General features: G+C 36.2%; 1 protein-coding gene and 1 long non-coding RNA gene across 11 annotated transcripts in view; one reads left to right on the top strand and one right to left on the bottom strand.

The window, feature by feature from the left end:
• The window catches only part of KIF27 (kinesin family member 27), an 81184-nt gene that overhangs the window by 50380 nt on the left and 3563 nt on the right, over nucleotides 1-27241 (top strand). For all 4 annotated transcript variants that reach the window (XM_054689535.1, XM_054689534.1, XM_037494912.2 and 1 more), the window contains 6 exons: nucleotides 878-988; nucleotides 3290-3466; nucleotides 8758-8973; nucleotides 14932-15138; nucleotides 17498-17696; nucleotides 20119-20283. In XM_054689535.1, coding sequence (XP_054545510.1) covers nucleotides 878-988; nucleotides 3290-3466; nucleotides 8758-8973; nucleotides 14932-15138; nucleotides 17498-17696; nucleotides 20119-20283 — 1075 coding nt within the window. The remainder of the gene's footprint in view (nucleotides 1-877; nucleotides 989-3289; nucleotides 3467-8757; nucleotides 8974-14931; nucleotides 15139-17497; nucleotides 17697-20118; nucleotides 20284-27241) is intronic.
• LOC119232721 (uncharacterized) overlaps nucleotides 6915-27241 on the bottom strand; it is a 34666-nt gene continuing 14339 nt past the window's right edge. For 3 of the 7 annotated variants that reach the window (XR_008549712.1, XR_008549714.1, XR_008549715.1), the window contains exons 3-6: nucleotides 10677-10758; nucleotides 8969-9045; nucleotides 8677-8851; nucleotides 6968-7184 (exon numbers count right to left, since the gene is read on the bottom strand). This is a non-coding gene — a long non-coding RNA (uncharacterized LOC119232721). Of the gene's footprint in view, nucleotides 7185-8676; nucleotides 8852-8968; nucleotides 9046-10676; nucleotides 10759-26760; nucleotides 27039-27241 lie in introns of all 7 variants that reach the window. The other 4 variants (XR_005122185.2, XR_008549716.1, XR_008549713.1 and 1 more) reach the window with 3 other exon arrangements.

Genomic DNA, 27241 nt, shown 5'->3' with positions numbered 1-27241 from the left:
GGGGAGAGTATAGTTTTCACTTTATGACTCCGGAAATTACCTGTGGGGAAGGTATAGTTTTCACTTTATAACTAATATGTGATAGCCTAGTATATTTGTAAAACATAATTAGTAGAAAAATGAAATAAAAAATTAAAATTTGCAATAAAAATAAAAATCCGTCTTTTAATTATTAGATTCAATGGACATAAAATTATTCTATCAAATTGCTATAGACATTTCCAAGCACTTTAAATTTCCCTGTTTATACCATCATGGACCACTAAAAGGTGATATATGGACTGGCCCATTTTTGATTCATGGCCTCCTTGCTGATTCCTACTAAGCCATAGTGTTTAACAGTGGCATCTTCTTTGAATCCCAAGGAGCACTATGAGCATTGGAATGGGCACTCTTAACTGTTACTATGTGTATGGAAATCAAAAGGATCTGAAAAATACTCTTCATAGGACCATGATCTGCCTTGTGAGGCTATTCTCATATGACAAAAATCTGATTTTTAAATGTCAGAAACAGCAATACTTTTCTTCTTGCATTTCTATTAAATTCTAATATCCCCATGGCAGATGGGTACCTTAGGTGAACTGTGAAGGTAATGAGCTCAGAAAGGCAGAAAAGAAAAGCACATTTATAATTACAGCTCCTTACCCATTTTATGCTAATTTGTACACTGGCAAACATTGAGAAAATCACTCCATTTTGTTAGAGTTTTGCTGTGATTTTTTTGTTTGTTTGTTTTATTTTCTTGTCAGATATGGCACCAACCTTCTTGGCAACTAAGAGAGTAAATGTTAAGAAAGTGATTATTCTATGTAAGTATTTAATCAAGGTCAGATAGTAAAAATGATAAGGTGTGTTTCATTTCCATTTTCTATAGGAGCTAAAGTTAAAAACGGAACAGGAAGATCACAAAGTGAAAACTGAAGATTTTGATGTAGTTAAGGTGAAAAGGAGAAACGGCTCACTGGGAAGTATAGACCAGCTCCAGGTTTGTTGATTTTATTTAGTGTCTCTGGGTTTCTTTTCAGTTTGGTGCTTGTCCTTTTAAAGGTAAAAAAGTTGTGAACTCTGAATAAAATCTTTTAAATACTAGACTGTATTTACCATGATAGTGCAAAATTTCTAATATGTCTTCTGAAACCATTCTGTTATTAAAAAAATGACTTGTCCAGAAATGTGCTGTATTCTTATTTCAACAAAAATGGGTTTAGTGGAATGTAAACATGAAATTCATGTTCACTAAATTGTATTTATTCTCACGTAAAGACTGGTTTATTCCCAAGAAAATATATTTCTATAAATAAGAATTCTTCATTCAAACATAACTTAATTGTATATGCACCACCTGTAATATATTTAAAAGCTATTTATTTAATGCCACGTTTAATGAAATCTATAAAAATATAGTTTAAAGAAACAAAATTTCAATTTTATGTAATTTTTCAAATTCTTACGGAAACATTGCATTCAAAATTTAAAAATAATATTCAAATGCAAATATGTCACCTTCATTCTGAAAATTTTTAGAACTTTCTAAGATATAGTGAATTGCACAAATCATATCTTTTATCATCTCAAATGCAGAAAAATCCATTTATTGTTTAGCCTCACACCTGGATTATGCTAGCAGACTCCTTCCCATTCTGAAAGCACATCTAAACCATTACCTACTCTGTGAGATTAGCACTGACATTTCCCACTTCCCAGACAGAACCCATTCTACCTTCTGTTTTTTTCTTACACATACTTAGGAGTTATATGTACACAGCATTACCAGCAATCATAATTTTTTTGGTTTCCTTTCTGTTGTATGGAACTTACAAAGAATCTGTGAATCATCTTGCAAACTTTACACACAGTCAAGAAATGTTTGTAGAACATGTTGAATATTGCTGGACTTTATAGGGTCTCCTATATGACTTTTTTCTAGAGATTTATTTATTTATGCATACAAGAACGGGGGTACAGGCCAGAGGAGTGGGGAAGTGAGAGGATTCACCAGAGACAGTGGGGAACAGAGCAGGCAGATTGATTGAAATACACTGCTGAGAGGAGCAGCGGGCGAGACAGGAGAGGTCCGCTGCACCATGTGGGTGGTTCCCTGGCTAGCCGGGTATCGAACTCGTGCTGCAGTGTCTGTGGAGAGCTTCACAGTGCTTTGCCTTAACTCCTTGCGCCACCAGGGAGGCCCCTCCTGTATGACTTTTTAAGGTATAATTTGAAATAACAAAACTAAAGTATTTCTTTAATTATTCTGGTATATTCTACCTGTTTCTCATAAATGTAAAGCTTTAGAATAAATAATTTTTGATGTCAATATTATTTGGATCTGATAGTTCTTTATAGGACCATATTATCCTAGGCCTGGATGGAAGGTTGCATAGTTCTAGATCTACTTGCCTTGGCCATCTTGGTCTCTTTTTCTCATGCACATTCACTGTCTTAATGTCTTGGTATAGATTTGTAGCAATTGTCTTTTATCAAGTTTGAGAAGGACTGGAAAATAATATTGATTTGTTTTCCAACTGTTTGGATGGCTGTGTCTATAGTGCAATGGGTAGAGTTCATTTTGGATAGTTATATTACACTCATATTTTTGTTTGTGCTTGTTTTTGAGTTTTCTTAATTCAAGAGAATACAAATATGCTTGTTTTGGAACTCTCTCCAGCTCTCTACTTATTATAATTTATTATACTCATTCGATGATGGCAGGCTAGAATGCAGATTGTATTTCCTTGCTCCATTATCAATCTTACACTGTGTGTATTCATATATTCACATCATTGATTAATTAATTGAATCAGGTACTCATTCACTCATTCAACATTTTATGGAAGGCCAGTCACCAGGCAGTGGGGAGAGAAAAGTGAAAAGCACAGTCCCTGCAACCAATCTAGGAGCACAAGTGGGAGAGCCAAGTAGTAGGATAAGTAGCAGTATAAGTGCTATGAGGGTGTTATGCTGCTCGGTGACAGAGAAAAAGGTCACCAGCATGCTCTCAGAACTAACCCTTAAAGAATATTGTCAGCGCTTTCTTTGTCAGCCTAAAAATATTCCAGAATCTCTAACACATTCAGGAGTAAATTTTAATTTCTTATAAAACAGTTCATCCATGTGCTACTAGAACTACTGCTTAATGTTTTGGGATGGAAACACTATTATGTTGTTCTCAATGATAGTTGTCAAATGCTCATGTAAAGTGTTTCAGCCAGTCTGAAATTATATTATTACCACATAAAGTTTTTGGCAGTAGGAAAAATAAGTAACTTTTGTTTGAATTTAATTATAGAAACTGGATGAGCAAAAGAAATGGTTAGATGAAGAAGTAGAGAAAGTTCTGAACCAACGTCAGGAACTGGAGGAGCTTGAGGAAGACTTAAGAAAGCGGGAGGCTGTCCTCTCTAAGAAGGAGGCCCTGTTACAGGAGAAGAGCCACCTGGAAAATAAGAAGCTGCGGTCTAGTCAGGTATTCTATTTAATTTGTGTTTGATTTTGATTAAAACTTATCCTTTAGGATTTTCTTTCTCTAAGAAATCATGCCATTATGAAATTAGAAGCCAAAAGAAAATTCTTCTGGTGTTCAGTGTCCTTTGTTTATTACTGCTTATCAAGTCACCATTGCTAAAATGTATTGCAATTTTGAAGTAAAATACTCTGCCAACTATGACTTATTTATAAACTTTTTAAAGGATATTTTTAATTGTAGTGAGATATGCATAACAGAAAATTTACCATTTTGACCATCCAATTGTTAAGTGTACAGTTCAGTGGCATTAATTACATTCACAGTGTTAAACAACCATCCCTACTGTTTCCAAAATGTCTTTATTACCCCAAAGGGAAACTTTGTAACCATTAAGATATAACTCCTTACTCCCCCTGGCAACTTTAGTGGATATTTGAAAAATAAATTTTAACATTTGATTCTGTATAATGAGTGAACGTTGGAAAAACAGACTTGAAAACTATCTAAATTAGGGATTGGCAGGGTCCCATAAAAGAAAGATTTTATGGGGGCCTCCCTGGTGGCACAAGGGGTTAAGACGCAACCTATGAGGCTAGTCACAGCCACTGCTGCATGAGTTCAGTCCCCAGCCAGGGAGCTACCCACGTGGCACAGCAGACCTCCCTAACTTGCCCACTGCTCCCCTCAGCAGTGTATTTCAGTCAATCTGCCTGTTCTGTTCCCCACTCTGTCTCTGGGGAATCCTCTCACCCCTCCCCCCACACCTCTGGCCTGTACCCCAGTTCTTGTATGCATAAATAAATAAATCTTTTAAAAAAAAAGAAATATTTTATGTAATGGAGATACATTTATATTTCAAATTATAAAGACTTGGTACATTACCAAAAAAATTGCCAGAAGACTTGGTAAAACTATTCAAGGAAATTGTTTTACCATGGCATTTAACTCAATTTAAAATTTTGAGAAAGGAATGATTGTGAAAGAAGTAGAAGAATCAGGAAATACTTTTTAAAAAATATATACATATTTTCAACAAAAATTTTCTACTCAGACCTTTGTCTCCAACAGGCCTTGGGTCTAAGGTCGTGGAACAGAGAAGACCAGTGACCTACCTTTTAGCCAACTTCTATACCGGTGGGATTTGATTATTGGTTGATGTTCTTAACCACTCCTCCTCTAACAAGTAAACAGGCATGGGGACCCATACTTACTTCTTCTTTGTCCTCAGTTCCCCAGTCACATTGTAATAGCTTTTAGCACTAGGCTGATGAACAGAAGCATAGGGACAGTTCCTCCAACCAATTTAGTTGCTTCTGTTATATCCAAGAATGTTGCTATCAGGGTCATGTTTTAAAAGATGCTTCTCAATACATGCAAACAATAGCAAATGAAATTAAAATATCAAGTGAGTAAATAGAAAACAGTAACCCAAGATCTACATAATATGTTCTGTATCACAAAAGGAGACAAAAGAGAGGGAGAAGTAAAAGGAATGAAGAGGAATTTTTTTCTTGAAATAAGTTTACTTCATAATACCAAAAACAGACAAACAAAAAACACTTTTTTAGTTTGAAAAGATATAATATTTAGGAAGCATGAACATGCTAAGTAGGGAGTACAAATAAATGAAACCTATAATAGATCAAAGCAAAATTGATCTGTCTGAAAGTTGTCTTAATAAAACAGAAAAGCAATTTGAGACTATTATACTGCTGGATTCTATTCTCAATAAAAAGCATTAAAGACTACTTTTTTTTAGCGTTAAAGAAATATGTGGATGACTCAATCATGTGTACTTCGTATGATATAAAAAACTATTCAAACCATATGCAAACTTAACTCAAAATGAATCAAAGACCTAAATGTAAGCACTAAAATTATAGAACTTTTAGAAAAAGAAATAGGAATAATCTTCATGATTTGGTTTAAGTAATGGTTTCTTGGATATTGCTCCTAAGACAAAAACAATAAAAGAAATATCAGAATAAGTTGAGCTTCAAAAAGTAAAAACACTTGTTATGCAAAGGACACTCCCAAGAAAATGAAAAGGCAGCCCACAGATTGGGGGGGAAATAAAGAACTCTTACAACCTAAGAGTTCTTGGGTAAAATATTGTAAGAATTGAGTAAGACAACCCAATTAAAGAATGGACAAATGATCTAACATATTTTTCCAAATATATACTAATAGTCAGTAAGTATTTTGCTCAACATCATTAGCTACTAGGGAAATGCAAATCAAAACCTAAGTGAGATACTGTATCACAGCAACTAGGATGGCTATAATCAGAAAAATAGCAAGTGTTGGTGAGGATATGAAGGAACTGAAACTTTCATGTACAGCTGGTAGGTAAAATGGTGTAGTTGTTTTGGAGGTCATCAAAAATTTCAGCATTGGATTACTATTTGACCCAGCAATTCCATGTCTAGGTATATGTGAAAAACGTATGTCCACACAAAACTTGTACATGAGTGTTCATAACATTATTCATAATAGCCAAAAAAAGAAAACACAAATGTATATCAACTGGTGGATAAACACAATTGGTATATCCATACAATGGAATATTATTCCAAAACAGAAAGGAATAAAGTATTGATATCTACTACCACATGAATGAAGGCTGAAAACATGTTAAATCAAAGCAGCCAATTATGTAAGACCATACATTACATGATTCGATTCTATGATTCAATGTCCAGGATGGGCAACCCCATAGAGATGGAAAATAGAATAGTGACTACTTAGGGAAGGATGGAATTTGGGGGAAGAAATGGTAGTGGATAAGGGGTTTCATTTTCTGGGGTTATGAAAATGTTCTAAAATTGATTGTGCTGATAGTTGCACAACTCTGAATACACTGGAACCCACCAAATTATTCATTTTAAATAGGCAAATAGTTTTGCATGTGAATTATATCTCAATAAAGCTATTACTGAAAAACTAGAAAGGGGATGAAACAGCAGCAGAGGCTACAGAAGACAAAAGGTTACCAAAAAAATGTTTGCACACTGGAAAGCAAATAGATGAGTGGTTACTGACTTAGTAGGAGAGCAAACGCTCTTATCCAAGTGCCTAGAGAGAGAGATACCAATGAAAGCCAAGAATTTAACTTTTTAAAAAAATAACAGCTTTCTGGGGCCTCCCTGGTGGCGCAAGGGGTTACGATGCAACCTGTGAAGCTATCTGCAGCCACTGCAGCACAAGTTCGATCCCACATGGCGCAGCAGATCTCTCCTGACCCGCCCGCTGTTCCCCTCAGCAGTGTATTTCAGTCAATCTGCCTGTTCTATTTCCCACTCTGTCTCTGGTGAATCCTCTCACCTCCCCACTCCTCTGGCCTGTACCCCACTTCTTGTGTGCATAAATAAATAAATCTTTAAAAAAAGAAAAAAATAACAGCTTTTTGAGATATAATTCACATAGAACATGAAAAGGACTCAGAAATGAAGGGCCCAAGATCTTCATAAGATAGGAGTGAGTCATAAGGATGACAATGGGGCATAAATAGGAAACCATCCTTTTCTGACTTGGAACTAGATGGTTTATTTTCTGAAGATTGAACCAGAAAGCAGAGGGTCAGAGAACTCAAAACAGGTAATAAATGATACTCTCTACATATGAGCCCTAACACAACCATTTCCTATTTGGATCCCAGATGCTGGCAGTCAGATTTATACTTCCCAGCAGGAGGCAGGCAGGTTTGCTGGAAAAATTCCTGAAGAGAAAAAATAGTAGAAACATTACATTTTGGTAATCCCAACTGAATGGCCAGATCCCAAATATATCCTATAGTGACAAATCATACCCACCACACAGCTTCCCCCCCTTTTTTCCCCCAGCTTAATTGAGAAATAGTTGACATCCACTATTGTGTAAAAGTTTAAGGTATACAGCATGATAGTTTGATTTAGATATATTGGGAAATAATTATCTTTTTTTAATATGTGATTTTTAAGTCATAAGTGTGATGAATGTATCACAATACTACTGACATGAAAGGAAACAGAACAAAAGGGAAAGAGGAACTTTGAGAAATATAAGATACAGCAAGGAACTGGATATAAAATGCTCAAAATAACCTTAATGGTAAAAGATAGGACAATATAGTTCTATCTGTAGAACAAAAGCTGTAGGCTATTAAAAACATGAAAGAACTCTTAAAATGAAATAGGTGGGAGAATCATCCTATTGAGGAAATATCCTTGAAAGTGAAAGCTAAATAGAAAACAGGATAAAAAAATTTAATTGGCAGTTAAATCCTTAAAATTCAAGTAATGGGAGTTTCAGAAAGCTGCAATAGAGAAAAATGGAAGGAAGGAGATCATCAAAGACATTATACAAAAAATTTTCCCAACACTGGAGACAATGAGAATCTGGATTAAAATAGCTCATTGAGGGACCAGCAACATGAGTGCTCACACTATGTTACTGCAGAAAAAGAAATATCCTGAAAAGCTTCCAGATAGAAAGAATAGTCCCTTGTAAATATCAAGAATGAGAATGGCATTGGACTTTTCAGCCTTCTTTATTAGAAGCTTAAAGACCTGAAACAGGAAAAAAAAAAAAAAAAGAACTGAAACAGTTTTCATAACCTTAAGGAAAATTATTTCCCAACAAGAATTCTCTTTTCACCCAAACTCTCAACCAGATGTGAAGAGAGACTAGGCATTTTCAGGTAAAAGAATTGAATCTCCCAACTAGCTTATCTGAGAAAAATACTAGAGGATATGTTTCACAAAAATGAGGGCATATAGTATGAAAGTATCAGATGGAACCATGATCATCTTATACTAGATAGTGTAGCTATGAATAATAGTGTCAGTTTATAGTCATGTAAACTAAATATCAATTTAATGAAAAACTGTAATATATATTGAGAAAGTAGAAAAAGAGGAGACAGAAGATGGCTTATCTTCCAATAATAGTCAGTAGACAATATCAGAAATTGATAGTTATTTTGAAATGTAGACTTAAGTACTCGAGAAATAGCTAGCAGGGTTGAAGATGGTTGTTACTGGGAAGCAGGACTCAGGTGAAAGAGTGGGGGTAGGGGCTGCTTTTTTTAAAATTATAAACCTTATGGCAGTATATACAGATAATTGATGAAAAAAATTTTTTTAATTATCTTAAATCATAATGAAAATCTCCATAAAACTAACTGGCCTTATTTTCTGATAGAATAAGATTAGAAACATATATCCACTTACTAATTTTCTCTGTTTTTCTTAGTTCACATGCAGATGGGTTTCTGATTGTTTTGGGTTATCTGGTTGGTTGTATCTTTGTAGGTCTTAAACACAGATAGTTTGAAAATATCAACTCGCCTGAGCTTGCTGGACAAAGAATTATCTGAAAAGAATGTACAGCTTCAAAACAGCACAGCTGAGGAGAAAATAAAGATTTCAGCACAAGTTCAAGCTCTCCAGAAAGAAAAGGACCAGCTACAGAGACAAAGAAACTGTGTGGATGAGAAACTTAAAAATGGTAGCATGTTATCACCTGAAGTAAGTCAGTATTCTTTGGAACTGGAAGTGCTGTATGATGAATCACTTGGATGATACCTCCACCTTTTTCACCTAAACATAAAAATGATAAATCTGGTAAACTTTGTTTCCTTGAGAGTTCATCAGAACGTAATGAGTTTATCTGGCGCCTTTTAGGCGTCATAAGCCATGCTTGACTAGATCCTGTCATGGTCTCACTTGAGGTCCGTGAGACTGGGAGACTTAACACTTGCCTTAAGTATGACCTTTCTCATCTCGGGTTTCTCATCTGAAATCACAGAAACTAAAAATGATTTGAGAGTCTCTCTTCAGTTCTTCCCACAGGCTACCTTTCCTCAATACATTTTTCTTGAATGATACTAGGTATTTAATTATATACAGTGGATGTCTAGGGCGATAGGGTTCACAATTTCATGGAATCTCGAAAGAAAGCCAAAGGGATGCATAAAATTAAAATCCCAATAAAAATACCTCTAAGAGTTTTCATTTAGGGGAGTATATGGTTCCTCTCACATCTATTTATTTTTTAACTGTGTAAGAGAGGTTTCATTTACTAGCCATCAAATTGTCCTAGATAATGTCTTTTTTCAAAATTTTACTTCAGTTGGCAATGACACCTATACCTTACTTTATAAAAGATGAATTTCTGACCCTGACATTTACCTGCAAGTATTCATTCTTGATGTCCTGTCATTACCAAAGCATGGAAAAATTGCTAAGAGGAAATGAGTTGCTGGAAGTCATGCACTTAGTTTAATTTGTGGTGTTTTAGATTGGAGCAAGTATGAGAGGAGGATAAAGGGATTGGGCTAAGAAGGAACAAGAAGAATAATTTCATGAAATTAGTCTATTGCTCATTGAGTTGATGAAAAGAATTGAAGATTAACTTGATTGGGGCTGTATGACACTGTAAGCTTCTATTGCCTTGTTTTATAATGTGGTAACTGTGCAAAGGATCACAGAACCAGGCTGTTAAATTGAATTCTAAGCTTATAGGTTTGAAGGTATAAGAGCCTAAAATACAGCATAACATGTATGTATTTAAGGGGTTTTTGCCTGCCCAGGACTGTTTCTGTGAAAGAAACAAAAAAGTAGAAAGCATTGTTCACTTACAAAACTCATAGTTTATCTGGGGGTAAAAGAGAAATATAAAAAACCATTATATTCTGAAGAACACAAAACATTAATTTTACAAATATTTCAGATAATGAATAAAACTATACTTATTACATTATTTTATGCAAAGCAATGCAGTGATTATTTGGAAGAATCCTTTATGGATTGGAATCCTTAAGATGGATTATGAAAAACATAATATATTGATCAGTGTAAGAAGGCTATTTTAGATAGAACACTTAAAGAATAAAGATGGAAATGGTCATACTATGTTTTCAGAAGGGCAGAGGGTCCATTATCATCAAGAAACATTTAAGTTTCTATTTCACATAGCATTCTGTTTCACATAGCATTACTTAGGGTTTAGTAGTGAAAATATAGCACCCTGCATGATACCTATTTAGCATCCACTATGGATTGGTTTGAGGGAACGACGAGCCTTCTACAATTGGTGGAGATCCATTTAGTTGTGAGCTTCTCTGCAGCCTTCTTCTGTATTATGGTGAGTCTTTTTTTTAAATTATAACATCATTTAAGTTTCAGGTGTGCAGCACTAAAAGTCAACACATGTATGTATGCCACATTACCTTCAACACTAAAAGTCTAATTCTATCCTTCACCATACAGTGGTTCTTCTTAGTGTAGCTCCAAAGTGGGTTCTTCTCTCACCTGTTTTCAAGCCAAGATTAATATTACTTGTCAATAGCAAATCATGAGGAACACCAGATCCTGATGTGATTACAAGACACAGATAAAATCTAGGTGGAATGGGTTGCAATTTTGAAGACTTTAAACTTGGTAGGAATTATTTTCTCTTTTCCATCAAAAATTAAATATTTTTGCTAATTGTATTATTTCATGGGAAATGAAAGATTTTGGATCACTATACTAGTACAGAATTACCCAGCAGTTTATTTTTTTTATTTTATGGGGGTTTTTTTTAGCCAGCAATTTATTTTTTTTTGAATAATAAGCATCCCTTATTTGCTGACGCCATTACAAAAACTGATTACATTAGCAACAAAAAAGTGTTCTCTTGAGTTGTAGTCAGAGCAGTTACTCCTCAAAATGTTAAGTAAAACAGTGTACAACATCAGTAATAAAATGTTAGATTTTACATTGTTTTTACCACCTTTGATCTTCTGAACAATTTCACTGAGCGAAATAAAAGATTACATGTTTATTTTATCTTCAGGAATGTAAAGGTCTAATTATTCAAACAGTTTTATTATAAAGCTAAACTCTGAAGGTGTCTACAGAGTTGTTAGCCAGCAATTTAATACTATGCAAGTCACCTCCCTCTTTTGCATAAAATAAAGAAACTAAACAAAAATATAACTTTAAATCTATTTTACTAATAATGATGAACAGTTGCCCAGCAAGTGAAATATGGAAAGTAAATATAAGTATTATAATATCTGTGTTTGTCTTTTTTTTAATTTTTATTTTCATGTTTTAAGATTAGCAATGTAGGCAGCTTATTGAAAAATATACATGTATGTGGTGCTTGCTCAAAAGTCTTTGTTAGTTTAGTTTTTGTACTAATTGGGATGTATATTCTAAAATGTTTGGAGAGTATTGCCTTAGCTACCATCAGCATCACCTGGGAGCTTGTTAGAACTATAGAGCTTCCAGCCCTCCCAGACCAGCTGAATTAGAAACATGCCCCAAGGAGCACACTAAAGTTTGAAAAGCAGGGCTCTATGATAAAGCACAGTCAAACTTTTGGGAGGGTTTGAGTTGCGGAAAATTTTCCTTCTGAGACAACTTCCCACGCCTCTTATCTTGTCAACCTACATCTACCGCTGTTAGAGGGGACCATAAACATTTTATGCACGGAAGCCCCACTAGAGCTGGCTAACCTCAGGGTTCTGGGGTCATATTACCTTTTATTATCTTAGTGAAACTAAATTTGTACCAAATTGTTCCTAGTCAACATACCAAAGTATCAACTGTTGCCAGCGCTCATTTAGAGCTTCTTTCCAAAACCTCTCACATAGCAAAGCAAGTATCTTGGAAAAACTCATATGCCTGAGTCTTGTTTAGAATGTATAAAGGCTGTTTCCATATTTGTTCTTAGAAAAGTATGATCACAGTGAGCATTCAGAAGTCAAATATGTACTTTGCATAACTATTTTCTGTTTTCTCTTTTTCATTTACCTAAGTACCATTTTCAGGATTTAAATTTGTTTTCCTTTAAAAGGTAAACATTTTCTTCCTTTTGGAGTGATTATCAAAGCAATTGTTCAGCCTCCCACTAGAACAAGTTATTACATACCTATTCCCTGAATTTCAGAAAAGAATTTCTGGAAGTCACCCTAACTATTCTTCAGGTAGATCATAAATATTGATAATTATCTTCCTTTGAAATTCTGGGGGAAAGAGTGGAGAGAAACACTTGGGTCATGTAACTAAGACATTTGAAAATATTTTTTTCCCTTCTTCATTAACTCATTCAGCAGACACTCAGTTTAAACTGTGCTAGGCAGTAGAATACTGTGCTAGGCATACTGTGCTAGGCAGTAGAATATGAATATAGCAAGACACTGCCCTCAAGGATTTTAAAGTTGAGATAACCACCACTACATGTGCAGGTATACAGGAATATATGTCCCAGTCTCAGTAAGTCTGAAATAATTTCTTACCAGAGCTTCAGATTCCCCCTACATCTACAAATGACATGTCACTCAGTTCAAAGAACTGCTAGGTTTTCAAACATGGATTTCATCAGATTTTTTTTTCTACAAAGGAAATCTGGCATATGAAAAAAATGTTATGCTGTCACCATTGTTAATGTCTATAATTTCCCTCTAATGACATTTAATAGGAACCTTATGAAATGTGTCATGTTCTTTTTTTTTTTTTTAATAGAGGCATGTTTTATTTATTTATTTGTTTGTTTTGTTTATACATGCACTGGGTACAGTCAGAAGCGTGGGAGGGTGAGAGAATTCACCAGAGCCAGAGCGGGGTGCAGAGCAGGCAGAAGGACCGAAGTACACTGCTGAGGGAAGCAGCGGGCAGCAGGAGAGGTCTGCGCGCCATGTGGGACCCTCCTCCGGTGGCCGGGGAGCAGCCGGGGATCGAACCGGCGCCGCAGAGGCCGCGGGCAGCTTCGCAACCCAGCGCTCAACCGCTGCGCCACCGGGGAGGCCCTGAAATGTGTCATGTTCTTAAATCCTTACTATGTTTTTTTTTTTCTTTTGTTTTTTAAATTTTATTTTTATATTCCCCATATAATTGCAACCCCCTTATTTTGACCCCAATCCCTCCTTCCCCCCCCCATAGTGTGTCTCTAGTTCATAGTTGTTTGTTGATTTTGATTTTTTCTTTCTTATAGCTATTTTTCCTGGTCCCTTATTTAGGTTTTCTAGATTCCTGCTATGAGTGAGACCATCCGGTATTTTTCTTTTTCTTTCTGGCTTATTTTGCTGAGCATGATCCCTTACAGCTCCATCCATGTTGCTGAAAATTGCATGTGTTATCTTTTTTGAATGCTGAGTAATATTCCATGGTATATATGTACCACATCTTCTTGATCCAGTCATCTATTTTTGGGCATTTGGGTTGTTTCCAAAGCTTAGCTATTGTCCTTTGGGTAAATACCTAGGAGTGGAATTGCTGGATCATATGGAAGCTCTATGTTTAGTAGGTCAAGAAATCTCCACACAGCTTTGCATAGTGGTTGGACCAGTTTGCACTCCCACCAGTAATGCAGGAGTGTTCCTTTTTCCCCACATCCTTGCCAACATTTGTGTTGCTAGTTTTTTAATATGTGGCATTCTCACTGGTGTGAGATGGTATCTCATTGTAGTTTTGATTTGCATTTCCCTGATTACAAGTGATGTTGAACATTTTTTCATATGCCTGTTGGCCATTTGTATTTCCTCTTTGGAGAAGTTTCTTTTTAGCTCTTCTGCCCATTTTTTGACTGGATTATTTTCTTTGTTTTTGTTGAGTCTCGTCAGCTCTGTAGATTTTTGTGATCAGTCCTTTATCATTAGTGTTGCGTGCAAAAATTTTCTCCCAGTCACTGGGTCGCTACATGCAAAAGAATGAAACTTGACTACTACCTCACCCCATGCACAAAAACCAACTCAAAATGGATTAAAGAAACCATAAAATATATAGAAGGAAATACAGGTGAAACACTACATGACATGCACCTCAAAGACATCTTTACAGACACATCGCCCAAAGCAGTGATAGTGAAGGCAAAGATAAACAGCTGGGACTACATTAAATTAAAGAGCTTCTGCACAGCAAAAGAGACAATAACCAAAACAAAGAGAAATCCTTACTATGTTTTTATGCCATACTTTGCTTTTTCCATAGACTCTCCTTGAGTTACCAGTTCTTAATAACTTACCCAAAATCTATTTCTTCCTTCCCTCCTAGCAATATATTGCTTTTGATAGACCCTTGAAGGGACACTAGGGGATGTTCAGACCTGAAGATATGCTTCACTGCATATCTGTAGCAACAATGGACACTACTGCCAATCCTGCGGGCTGAGACTTTATCCAAGCATATTCATTAATAGTCAGCATTTGCCGTATGACCTTGGGACATTTCACATGCAACTGAGCTGCTGCTCTTCCTTTTTACTTATTACATAAGGTTTATTGCAAGGATTCAATAGCTATATATGCTTTTTTAATGTGTGTGTGTGTATGTATATGTGCTTTGTGTAGTAGCGAGGCAAGCATTCAAATGTTTTCTTAAAATTTAGAGGAATAATGTCCATCAGATTGAAATAGCATATTGAGATCTTAATATGTGATAAAGTTCAAGTTATACTATTTCATTTAAAATGCTTGATTTCAATTATATTATTTCTAGGAAGAACATGTTCTTTTCCAACTTGAAGAAGGAATTGAAGCTTTGGAAGCTGCAATTGAATACAAAAATGAAAGTATCAACAGTCGCCAGCGCTCACTTAGAGTTTCATTACAAAACCTCTCTCATAGTGAAGCAAATATCTTGGAAAAACTCACTTGCCTGAGTCCTGTTGAGATTAGAGCTATTCTTTTTAGATATTTCAATAAGGTTTGTTTTTGAGAAATAAGATTATATTTTCTTATAAAGAAGGGATTAAATTGCTTACATGCGCATTTATTTGGAATTCTTTTTAAGATTTATTTATTTATGCATACAAGAACTGGGGTACAGGTCAGAGGTGTGAGAGGTGAGAGGATTCACCAGAGACAGTGGGGAGCAGAACAGGCGGATCTACTGAGATACACTGCTGAGGGGAGCAGCGGGCAAGACAGGAGAGGTCCACTGTGCCATGTGGGTCACCTCCCTGGCCAGGCGTCGAACTCGTGCTGCAGTGGCTACAGATAGCTTCGTAGTACTGATGCTTAACCCCTTGTGCCACCAGGGAGGCCCCTATTTGGAATTTTTTAAGAAATGAAAAGACCTAAGGCCTAAAGATTTGATGGTAATAACTACAGAATTAAGCAGGAATCTTTTTACAGTACTGAATGTCATCTGATGCTTAGTGATTATCCAAACACATAGGCCTAACTTTGTGGGGTTCTGGAAGTCGAAGGGCCTTTTAAAAGAAGGGCCTTTCAAAAAGAGCTCTTTGAAATAGTTTTAAAAGCTTAAGAATTTAAGTTATATTCCTCTGTCAGTATTTCTTGGTTTTCTAGATTTGGATGTTGTTACTCAGCATTTATAAAATAATCCAGGTCTCTCTAAGATTGGATTTCCTCTCCTTCACTGCCCTAGGCTAGGGGAACCTGTACTTTCTTATTATAACCTTCAAATTAAAATTGAGATGCAGTGATTCACCAGTGTCAAAGATAGTTCTAGATTTTAGCATTAACTCAAATATGCTGAATAGCAATTAAAATATTTCATTTTATACAGATATCACAATTTACTAATTCAGAGACGTTTCAACTTCCCTCTCTTTTTTTCTTTTATTTTTAAAATATTGATTTTTTTTTGAAAGATTTATTTATTTTTTCAAGAACTGGGGTATAGGTCAGAGGCGCAGGAGGGTGAGAGAATTCACCAGAGACAGACCAGGGAGCAGAACAGGCAGACGGACCTAAGACACTGCTGAGGGGAGCAGCGGGCAAGACAGGAGAGGTCTGCTGCATCATGTGGGTTTCTCTCTGGCCAGCAGGCTGGGAATTGAACCTGCACTGCAGAGAATCGAATCCATGCTGCAGAGGCTGCGGACATCTTCACAGCGGCGCTCAACCCGCTGTGCCACCAGGGAGACCCCCTAATATCTTTTCTAATGTCTTAAGATCTAGATTGTGAAGTTTAAAGCAAGTAGATAACTTTCTTCTCTGTGAAATATATTTAAGAGGATATCTGACAGTGAAAAATAAAACTGAAATTTTAAAATAAATTTCTAATTCTATTAGACAAGTGAAATAAAGATTGAAAATGTTATACACATTATCCTCTTGAGTAATTACTATCATTAGTAAACTACTGTTATTGATGAGTACATTCTATCACTGGATATGTGGAAGGCAGAAAATTGTAGAGAACTGTCTGAGGCTTTGATATAGAGAACTCTTTTGTGGTCCTCTTAGAACAAGGGCCTCAACCCAAGCACCCAGGCCAAGCTCAGTGGATTTTCTGATCCTTAGATCCTGTTATTGAATTGAGTTTTTCTGGAGACAAGGTAATTACATCATTAAATTCTGTAATACAGACATTGTCTGAATTATTTTTATTTCATATTAGTGCAGAGAAGAATCCATGGACTGAATGTATGATTTGAAACTGAACTCTATAGTTTAAAAAAAATGTCACTTTATAACATCGATTTTGGAGATAAACTGGGAATTATCAATATTTTACAAGTCTTCAGCTTCTTTATATCTTTTTTAGACCAGAGAAATAAAGAATTATAAGTGTAAGCAACTGAGATCATGTCTAAGAAATGATGAAGAGGTAATTATCATAGCAATATTATATTTTAAATGAAATTACTAGCAATTCAGAATCTCAACAAATTCCAAAGGCTGTTTAGATTTGTGGGTATTTGCCTAGTTATATACCATGAGGATTCAGGAAGTTCATCTTATGTAACCTAAGGGAAGTAGATTATTAGGGTAAGACACACTTAAAGGTCAAAAAATATATTTTTTAGGGCCTCCCCGGTGGCTCAGGTTGAGCGCTGGGTTGCGAAGCTGCCCGCAGCCTCTGCAGCGCCGGTTCGATTCCCCGCTGCTCCCCGGCCACCGGAGGAGGGTCCCACATGGCGTGCAGACCTCTTCTGCCGCCCGCTGCTCCCCTCAGCAGTGTACTTCGGTCCTTCTGCCTGCTCTGCTCCCCGCTCTGGCTCTGGTGAATTCTCTCACCCTCCCGCGCTTATGACTGTACCCAGTGCTTGTATAAATAAATAAATCTTTTTTAAAAAAATGTATTTTTTTAGGTAGTTAATTTGCGAGAAGCTGAACGGAAACTTCAACTACAGAATGAAGAAATTAAAATGAAGGTTCTGGAACAGAATAATATGGTTCGTGAGCTGGAATCTGCACTGGAACATCTGAAATCGCAATGTGACCGGAGACTAACCCTCCAGCAAAAGGAACATGAGCAAAAAATGCAGCTATTGTTACATCATTTCAAAGGTATCTGCTCCTTCTTGTCAGTTGTGTAAAGGTGATGTGCAGGAGGAAGATTGAAGAAGGAATCTAGGACAAAATTTGATCACTTAAAAGCCCACATGAATAAAGTGTTATTGACACGGGTTTGGTGATTTACATGTTTTGGTTACATGTTGGGATAGGTGAGTTTGAGGTATGGCTATTCATATTTGAAATGCCATCCCTTCTCTCTGTCCCCAGCACACATATAAGAAATGCTGCAATTCTGTTTGTTGTTGGTCAAACTTGTATGTAGAAATGTGGGATGACTTGTGGTTTGTGTTATACAGCTGAAAACTTCTGTCACCCAAGCCTATGATACTGTGATATTTAAATTACTTTCCCTTTACAAAATTAAAGTACGAGGCTATCAGATTTCTAGTTATAGTTTTCAGTTGATTATAAATTTTATTCATTAAAGTTACATGTTAGGGCAAAATTACTCTACCATTGGTGGGCATAGACTGTTAACAGTTTCCAGTAGAACTCTGGTGTGGAAAGAGCTGTTAAAATAGTGATCTGGGATTATGGCTTAACATAACCAGCTGTTATGGCAACACAATCCCTGCCAGGCTATATAGGTATTACTTTAGTCCATGCTGCTTAGTCTTGATTCTTAGGATTGTATAGCTGAAATTGAGTTAAAAGGGATCTGGAAGAAGCAACCTGAGTAAGCAGAAAATTAGTAATGAATTTGAGTGTTCATTTGAGTGTTGAAGCAATTTGCCTCTAAATTAATTCAATAATTAACTAATTAGCAACCATTTGCATGATGATAGGATTTCCTTGACAAGCCTCCATATCATTTCATTCAAATATGATCTATTACCTTACCTCATGTCTGTCATTAAGTCTGTAAATTGATGTTTTAATAGAATTTGTAATGTATTTTTGAAAGTGACTGGTGTTGTATCACAATAGCTCAATAACCCAAATGAGAATTTTTTAAAAAAATTATTCATTTCTGTAGCTATATGTGTTTTTCATAGAGTTGTAACTGAAAATGTTAATGATGAATTTTCTAATTTCAGTTAAATATGGGACATAAAATTAAGTTGATTTATATAATATACTTTTTGGGGATTCTCATTTATGATTCATTAATTTTAACTATTTTTATAAACAAGATGATAGATTTAAAACATGCAAATATACTTAGATAAAATTTTACAGAACAGCCAGTTATAACAAGAAAATCACAAACCCGTTGGACCATTTTATAAATTTACCAAATAGGAAAGAGTAGGTTTTAAAGTGTATGATATTTTCAGGAGGTCAATAAACTGGGGGCCTCCTGATGGCCTAGGGGTTAAGTTTCAGCACTATCACCAGGATAGCCTGAGTTTGATCCCTAGCCAGGGAGCTGACCCACATATGGCAGAACAGACTTCTCTTGTCACGTCCACTGCTCCCCTTAGCAGTGTATTTCAGTAGATCCCCTGTTCTGCTCCCCTCTCTGTTTCTGGTGAATCCTCTTACCCCCCACACCTCTGGCCTAAACCCCAGTTCTTCTACACAAAACAAAAATCTTTTTTAAAAAGGGTGGAGGCTAAGTTTTCTTTTTTTAAAGATTTATTTATTTATTTATTTATTTATACAAGAACCAGGGTACAGGCCAGAGGCACAGGAGGGCGAGAGGATTCACCAGAGACAAAGCGGGGAACTGAACAGGCAGACTGACGAAATACACTGCTGAGGGAAGCAGCGGGCGAGACAGAAGAGGTCTGCCCTCGCTGGCTGGCCGGGATCAAGCCTGTGCTGCAGAGGCTGCAGAGAGCTTCACAGTGCTGTGCTCAACCGCCTGCGCCACCAGCGAGGCCCAAAGTCTTAGCGCTATCAACCAGAAAGTCAACAAACTGGATTTGTTGTTGTTTCAAGGACATATCTAAATGGGAATAGTGTTAGATATTCAAAAATATTAATTAGTTATTTTGTAGCATAAACTAGAACTTTACTTACACTATTTTCCTCTTACCCTTTTTTCCCCTCGGTAATTTAATCTTTCCAGCTTCTTTTGACAGGTTTTTGTTTTGGGGCTTTTTTTTTTTTTTTTTGGGCTGTGTCCTTCTTGGACCTGTACTTTTCCATATATCCAGTTTCTGATATAAGCTTTAAGAAGATACTAATGCAGCTGGTGAATAGAGTTACAAACATGAACTTTTTAGAGAAAACATCTTCTAAGTATAAAGCTAGTCAGTAGCTAGATGGGATAGAGAAGGTGACTAAGGGCTCCATCGTACAATGAAAAATTGTACAGGAAGAAGAAACCAAATTCTAGCTGAAAACAAATCTAATCAAAATGTGTTTAATTAACCTTCGATCTTTAAAGTATATTTGGGGACTGGTAGAACATAATTTTCATTTATTTATTTAAGACTGCATTTAAATGTAAATTTCTGTTTTGTAGAGCAAGATGGGGAAGGCATTATGGAAACTTTAAAAACATATGAAGATAAAATCCAGCAATTGGAAAAAGATCTTTATTTCTATAAGAAAACCAGCAGAGATCTGAAGAAGAAACTTAAGGAACTAGTAGGGGAAGCAATTCGGAGGCAAATAGTACCATCTGAATGTAAGACTTTTGGTGTTATTTGTCAGGCTAACGGCTTCTCTATCATTCGCCTGGTTTGTAGTATAGTCTTTCACCCTTTGAGTTCTTTAGGATTAGATTTTTTAACTCAAATTTTGTTGATTTACCATTCATTTACATAACTATAATTTTGGGATTATACCTCATATCTCAACATGTGCGCATGCTTCACTCACCTTCCACCAAAGCTCCATTGTTACTACCTGGCACATACCTCTCTTCTGTCCTCCCTCCTGCCTTCCCTCTAATAACCACCATATTTTTCAGAGTCTAAAGTTATTTTTGTTGTCTTATTTAACTTGTGTTTATATATTTTTTTGATTTTTTTTTTAAATAATAAATTTTATTTTTATATTCCCCCATACAACTGCACATGCCCCATTCTGACCCCAATCCCTCCCCTCCCAGCCCCCACCCCCAAAAAGTATCTCTGGTTCATAGTTTTTTGTTGATTTTGATTTTCACTTTCTTATAGTTATTCATTTTCCTGATCCCTTATTTAAGTTTTCTAGATTCCTACTATGAGTGAGACCATCCGGTATTTTTCTTTTTCTTTTTGGCTTATTTCGCTGAGCATGATCCCTTCCAGCGCCATCCATGTTGCTGCAAATTGCATGTGTTTATCTTTTTTGAATGCTGAGTAATATTCCATGGTATATATGTACCACATCTTCTTGATCCAGTCATCTATTTTTGGGCATTTGGGCTGTTTCCAAAGCTTAGCTATTGTAAATAGTGCTGCTATAAACATAGGGGTGCAGGTGTTCTTTGGAATTGATGTTTCTGTGTCCTTTGGGTAAATACCTAGGAGTGGAATTGCTGGATCATATGGAAGCTCTATGTTTAGTAGGTCCAGAAATCTCCACACAGCTCTCCATAGTGGTTGGACCAGTTTGCATTCCCACCAACAGTGCAGGAGAGTTCCTTTTTCTCCACAACCTTGCCAACATTTGTTGTTGCTAGTTTTTTTAATATGTGCCATTCTCACTGTTGTAAGATGGTATCTCATGGTAGTTTTGATTTGCATTTCCCTGATTACAAGTGATGTTGAACATTTTTTCATATGGGGGCCTCCCCGGTGGCGCAGCGGTTGAGCGCTGGTTGCGAAGCTGCCCGCGGCCTCTGCGGCGCCGGTTCGATCCCCGGCTGCTCCCCGGCCACCGGAGGAGGGTCCCACATGGCGCGCAGACCTCTCCTGCCGCCCGCTGCTCCCTCAGCAGTGTACTTCGGTCCTTCTGCCTGCTCTGCTCCCCGCTCTGGCTCTGGTGAATTCTCTCGCCCTCCGCGCTTCTGACTGTACCCAGTGCATGTATAAAACGAAAACAAACAAACAAACAAATAAATAAATAAATAAAACATGCCTCTATAAAAAAAAAAATTTAAAAAAAAAAAAAAAAAAAAAAAAAGAACATTTTTTCATATGTCTGTTGGCCATTTGCATTTCCTCTTCAGAGAAGTTTCTTTTTAGCTCTTCTGCCCATTTTTTGACTGGGTTATTTTCTTTGTTGTTGTTGAGTCTCATCAGCTCTTTGCAGATTTTTGTGATCAGTCCTTTATCATTAGTGTTGGGTGCAAAAATGTTCTCCCAGTTGGTGGGGTTTCTCTTTGTTTTTGTTATTGTCTCTTTTGCTGTGCAGAAGCTCTTTAATTTGATGCAGTCCCAGCTGTTTATCTTTGCCTTCACTATCACTGCTTTGGGTGATGTGTCTGTAAAGATGTCTTTGATATGCAAATCACGTAGTGTTTCACCTATATTTCCTTCTATGTATTTTATGGTTTCAGGTCTTATGTCTAGTTCTTTAATCCATTTTGAGTTGATTTTTGTGTATGGTGTGAGGTAGAGGTCAAGCTTCATTCTTTTGCATGTAGCAACCCAGTTTTCCCAGCACCATTTATTGAACAAACTTTCTTTGCTCCAATGCATAGTCTTTGCTCCTTTGTCAAAGATTAGTTGACCATAAATCTGTGGGTTTATTTCTGGATTTTCTATTCGATTCCATTGGTCTGTATGTCTGTTCTTGTTCCAATACCATGCAGTTTTGATGATTATGGCTTTGTAGTATAGTTTGAAGTCTGGGAGTGTGATGCCTCCATTTCCTTCTTTTTTTTTCAGTAGAGCTTTGGCTATTCGGGGTTTTTGGTGATTCCATATGAATTTCATCAATAATTGTTCTATTTCTTTGAAGAATGACATTGAAATTTTGATTGGAATAGCATTGAATCAGTATATTGCTTTTGGTAGGATGGCCATTTTAATAATGTTTATTCTTCCAATCCATGAGCAGGGGATGTCTTTCCATTTCTTTGTGTCTTCTTCTATTTCTTTTAACAGTGTTTTATAATTTTCTTTGTATAGGTCCTTTACCTCTTTTGTTAGATTTATTCCCAAATATTTGATTTTTTTTGTTTCGATAATAAAAGGGATGGTTTTTTTATTTCTTCTTCTTCAGATTTATTGTTTGTGTATAGGAAGGCTACTGACTTTTGCGTGTTGATTTTGTATCCTGCCTTAACTTGTGTTTATAAACAAAAAGTTGTCTATGTATAAGACAGAAAGAACCATACAAAAAAGTGAAGGAATAAACAAATGTATATTTGTGCAGGAAACTATTTATTGTCTACCATATGCTACGTGCTTGTATTCCTTCACTAACTTAGTCCTTAAATAACACTATAATCTAAGATAATTGTTATTTTCCTATTTTATAGTAAATTAAGTCTTTTGATTATCATAAAAATATGTAAATTGAGAATAATAAAAGTAAAGGTAAAATAATGTGTTTCTAAGATAAATCAGGTCTTTAGATTTCATAACCTCTGGAAATGAAAAAATATAGTAAAACAATGGTGTATAGACAAGGATAATTTCTTGTATAATTATGTGTAGATATATAGAAGTTGCAAATTCCTAAATGAATGATGAAACAATAAAATACTTTTGCAAAAGCAAAAAATTTTCATGAATATAATATAGCACTATGATTAAAAATATACTTCCTTTCAGTCAGCTAAGTAGAGAGGAATCAATATTTCTAAAATAAAATAGCCTTCCATGAGAGAAAACATTCTAAAGTATCAAAAGCTGACTTTACAATCTTTTAGGAACATACATATTTTGTGCTTAAAGTGTGGTTATAACAAGATGTAAAGAAATCAGTGAAAAATGTACAATGAAAAGAAAAATTCTAAACATATAATCATAATTAACATAGTTTAAAATTTATAAACTCAGTAATATTTTAAAAAAGTATTTCTAATGCTACCTTTTATTTATATTTGTTATTTATAGACCTTTAACTCTCAAACTCAGGATAGGCCTTAGTGTGTGTCTGCTAACCCTATTTTTAGGTGAAGGAAATGAAGGCCAGAGAATTCAGGTAATTTACAAACAGAACAGTAGTTAGAACATGGACTAAGGTTCCTTGTCCTCATTCTGGTCCAGTGTTCTAGGATAAAAATTTCCTAGGGTAAAGATATGATATGAACATAGAAAATCATGTCAAAGACACTAACCTTTCTGATTCTCGTTGTAGTAATGCTAAGGTTCTTACTGATACAACAAAACATTTACTTGAAATACTGTCTGCAGTATATAACCAAGCCTTTTACATGAATCACTACTTGTTAAAAAAATTTAAGAGTAATCAAGTACTAAGGAGAAAATAGAACAATTAGATAAGGCCATTTTAGTCTTTTGAAAAATCCTTCTTTCAATTTTGAGATATCTGGAATAAGATATCTAGTGCTTATATGGCCCATGTTTAAACATATCTATAATGCTGAGTCTATTAGACATCTCTTAAAATGACTGGTATGGTGGTGTAGAGGTTTAGAAACAGAATCCTGGGCTTCCCTGGTGACGCAAGGGGTTAAGATGCAACCTATGAAGCTATCCACAGCCGCTGCAGCACGAGTTCAATCTCCTGCCAGGGAGCAATCCACATAGCATAGCAGACCTCTCCTGACTGGCCCACTGCTCCCATCGGCAGTATATATCAGTCAGTTGGCCTGTTCTGTTCCGCGCTCTGTCTCTGGTGAATCCTCTCACCACCCCACACCTCTGGCCTGTATCCCAGTTCTTGTATGCATAAATAAATAAATCTTAAAAAAAAAAAAAAGGGTCTCCCCTGGTGGCACAGACGGTTGAGCGCAGCGCTGTGAAGCTGTACGCAGCCTCTGTAGAACCGGTTTAATCCTGGCCAGCCAGCCTGCCAGGGTCCCACATGGCACGGGAGACCTCTCCTGTCTAGCCTGCTGCTCCCCTCAGCAGTGTATTTTGTCAGTCTGCCTGTTCTGTACCCCGCTTTGTCTCTGGTGAATCCTCTTACCCTCCCCACGCATCTGGCCTGTACCCCAGTTCTTGTATAAATAAATAAATAAATAAATCTTAAAAAAAAAAAGAAAGAAATAGAATCCTCATCTGGATATTTTGCTCTTTAATAAAATAAACACAAAGAGCCTTTGAAAAGTTAAATAATCTTAGACATGTATAAAAGGAGGATAACACTTATCTGACCAATATGCCTGGAAGTTGAATCTTGATAGTAATCTTAAAGATCAGCTAATTTGCCTAGAGATATTTTAAAAACATTTTTTTGGGGGGGCTATAAAAGGCAATGAATGCTCAATTATAGAAAATTTTGAAATAAGGAAACAATCACATAATCCAAACCATGCTTTAAAAAATACATTTGCAATTATAAAAGACTATAGTTTGTATTAATATTATATCCTATCCCAAAACACTACTCTCATATGATATTAAATAAGATTTGTTTGAATTATAAAATATAGCAATTTAAATGTATTTAATTCTGAGTTCCCTAAAATATATTACTAACTTGAATAAGTATTCTAGTTAATGTGTAACTGTCTTGGTATTTAAAGTAATTTTTTCATTATTTACCCTAGCAGACTTGTATTTATCCTCTTTGAATATTTTTAGCATTTTCAAATAGCAGAAAAATATCTTTTGACTAAAATATCATAGTTCTTGGTTATGCTCTGCTAATGCATCTGTTTTCTAACTTTTCTTTGGTTTCATTTTTTCAAACAAATTTTTATTGGTTTACCATTAGTTTTCAATTCTATGTAAATGATGTACCACTTCACACCTCCACATACTTATTAGCCTCACTGCTCCCACCACAAAAGTCCTAGTGCCATTCCCATTATCATATTGACCCATCTACCCTTTCCTTACCCTCTCTCTTTGATAACCATTGTAATTATTTGGAGAGTCTAAGAGTTTAACATACATGTGACATGCAGTCTACGTTTTTAAGTATTTAAAATTCTATCCTTATATCAATTTAAATCATACAAAACTCTATGTGAGGAAACTAGAGAAGGACACTAGAGTCAAAAAACATAGCTGGAATCCTCACTTTCACTTTCTAGAGTTTTCCCTTCTATGGTAAAATTCTGGAAGAGGAAAACTTTCTATTGTGAAGAAGCCAGGTGGGCTTAGGAATGAGCCTCTCCAATGAGCCCTCTCTGCCTGTTCATTTAAGATCTTTAAAAAATAAGCTGCCTGACTCCCTCCCCCCAGACACTGGAACTGCTAATGTGCAGCCAGGTTTGGGAGTCACTGTCTATGATCAACTTTGTGAGTATCTGCTAGTTTCATGTGGGGATCTATGTCATTTGCTATTTAGGTTTTTCTTTGTGACAGAATTTTAAAAGCTAGAGAATCAGGAATCTTTATTTTTTTTTTCAAAGATTTATTCATTTATTTATACAAGCACTGGGTACAGTCAGAAGTGCGGGAGGGTGAGAGAACTCACCAGAGCCAGAGCGGGGAACTGAACAGGCAGAAGGACCGAAGCACACTGCTGAGGGGAGCAGGAGAGGTCTGCATGCCATGTGGGATCCTCACCCGGAGACCGGGTATCGAACCGGCGCTGCAGGGGCTGCGGGCAGCCTCGCAACCCAGTACTCAACCACTGCGCCACTGGGGAGGCCCCGAGAATCAGGAATCTTTAAACTAGGTGTCACAAACTAAAATGCCCGCAGGAACCAGGAAAGCCAAAGTGAGCCTTGGGAATAGCAGCAGTTGATAAATGAATTGGAGTGACTCTGCTCCAGCTGCTGTTGCCAGGCAGAAACTGTCAGTTCTTCTCATTTTTCTATAAAAGTTGGAGATAAATATTTTTATATGAAACTTTACACTTTAAAAATTGGGCGGTCAAATATCTTACAGGCTAAGTAAAAAGTCTGCAGGCAGGGTGAAGCTTCGCTTTTTCAATGTGGTGTTTGCAGGCAAAGAAATAAACTAATCACACAGATTGACAAATGCTAAAAGGTGACATTTTTCATCATATTAAGTCTAGTACTTACATGGACTTCCTTAAGCAAGTTTTTGTCTTTGATATTAGATAATTTTATGATTGAAGGATCTTTGATGTCCTTACTGCAATCACTCAATTCATTAGGGTGTCTTCCACTGAGGGTCCATACCTTAAAGTAGATTCAGAGAGCAGAACCCTTGCTTTCATTTGAGGAGCACCAACCAAGACTAGATTTCCACATGTATAATGCCAGGTCCCAGAAGATTCCCTGAAGAAGTGGGGCAGTGCCAGTATTCTCATGTGCTGGCTTCTTTTAACGAGAATGTGGAATGTGATTCACCAGTGGCAAGCCCAGGGGAGGGCAGGTATGAAAGGCACCAGAGAGGCCCAAGGCACTCCTGTGTTTCCAGGGAATATCAAAATCTCTAGATTCTTCTCAACTTTGTTCTGTGAATTAAAAGTGCTTAGTTATTCATGTGCAAGACACAGCTAAGTAAAATTCATGTTCATATTTTTATTTGTCTAAAATAAGTCATTTAACAAGAAAATCTGGAAGAACTTTCATAGAATGATAATAATGTACTTATGCTGATATCATGATCAAAATAATGGTTTTTAAGGAAATGTAACTTTTTCTTCTTTTTGGATTA

The sequence above is a fragment of the Talpa occidentalis genome, unplaced genomic scaffold (genome assembly GCF_014898055.3).
Source record: "Talpa occidentalis isolate TD23 unplaced genomic scaffold, MPIMG_talOcc4v2.1 talOcc4.7, whole genome shotgun sequence".
Classification (NCBI taxonomy): Eukaryota; Metazoa; Chordata; class Mammalia; order Eulipotyphla; family Talpidae; genus Talpa; species Talpa occidentalis.
The sequence above is the reverse complement of the archived record's forward strand: the minus strand, read 5'-3'. Positions and strand labels throughout refer to the sequence as shown.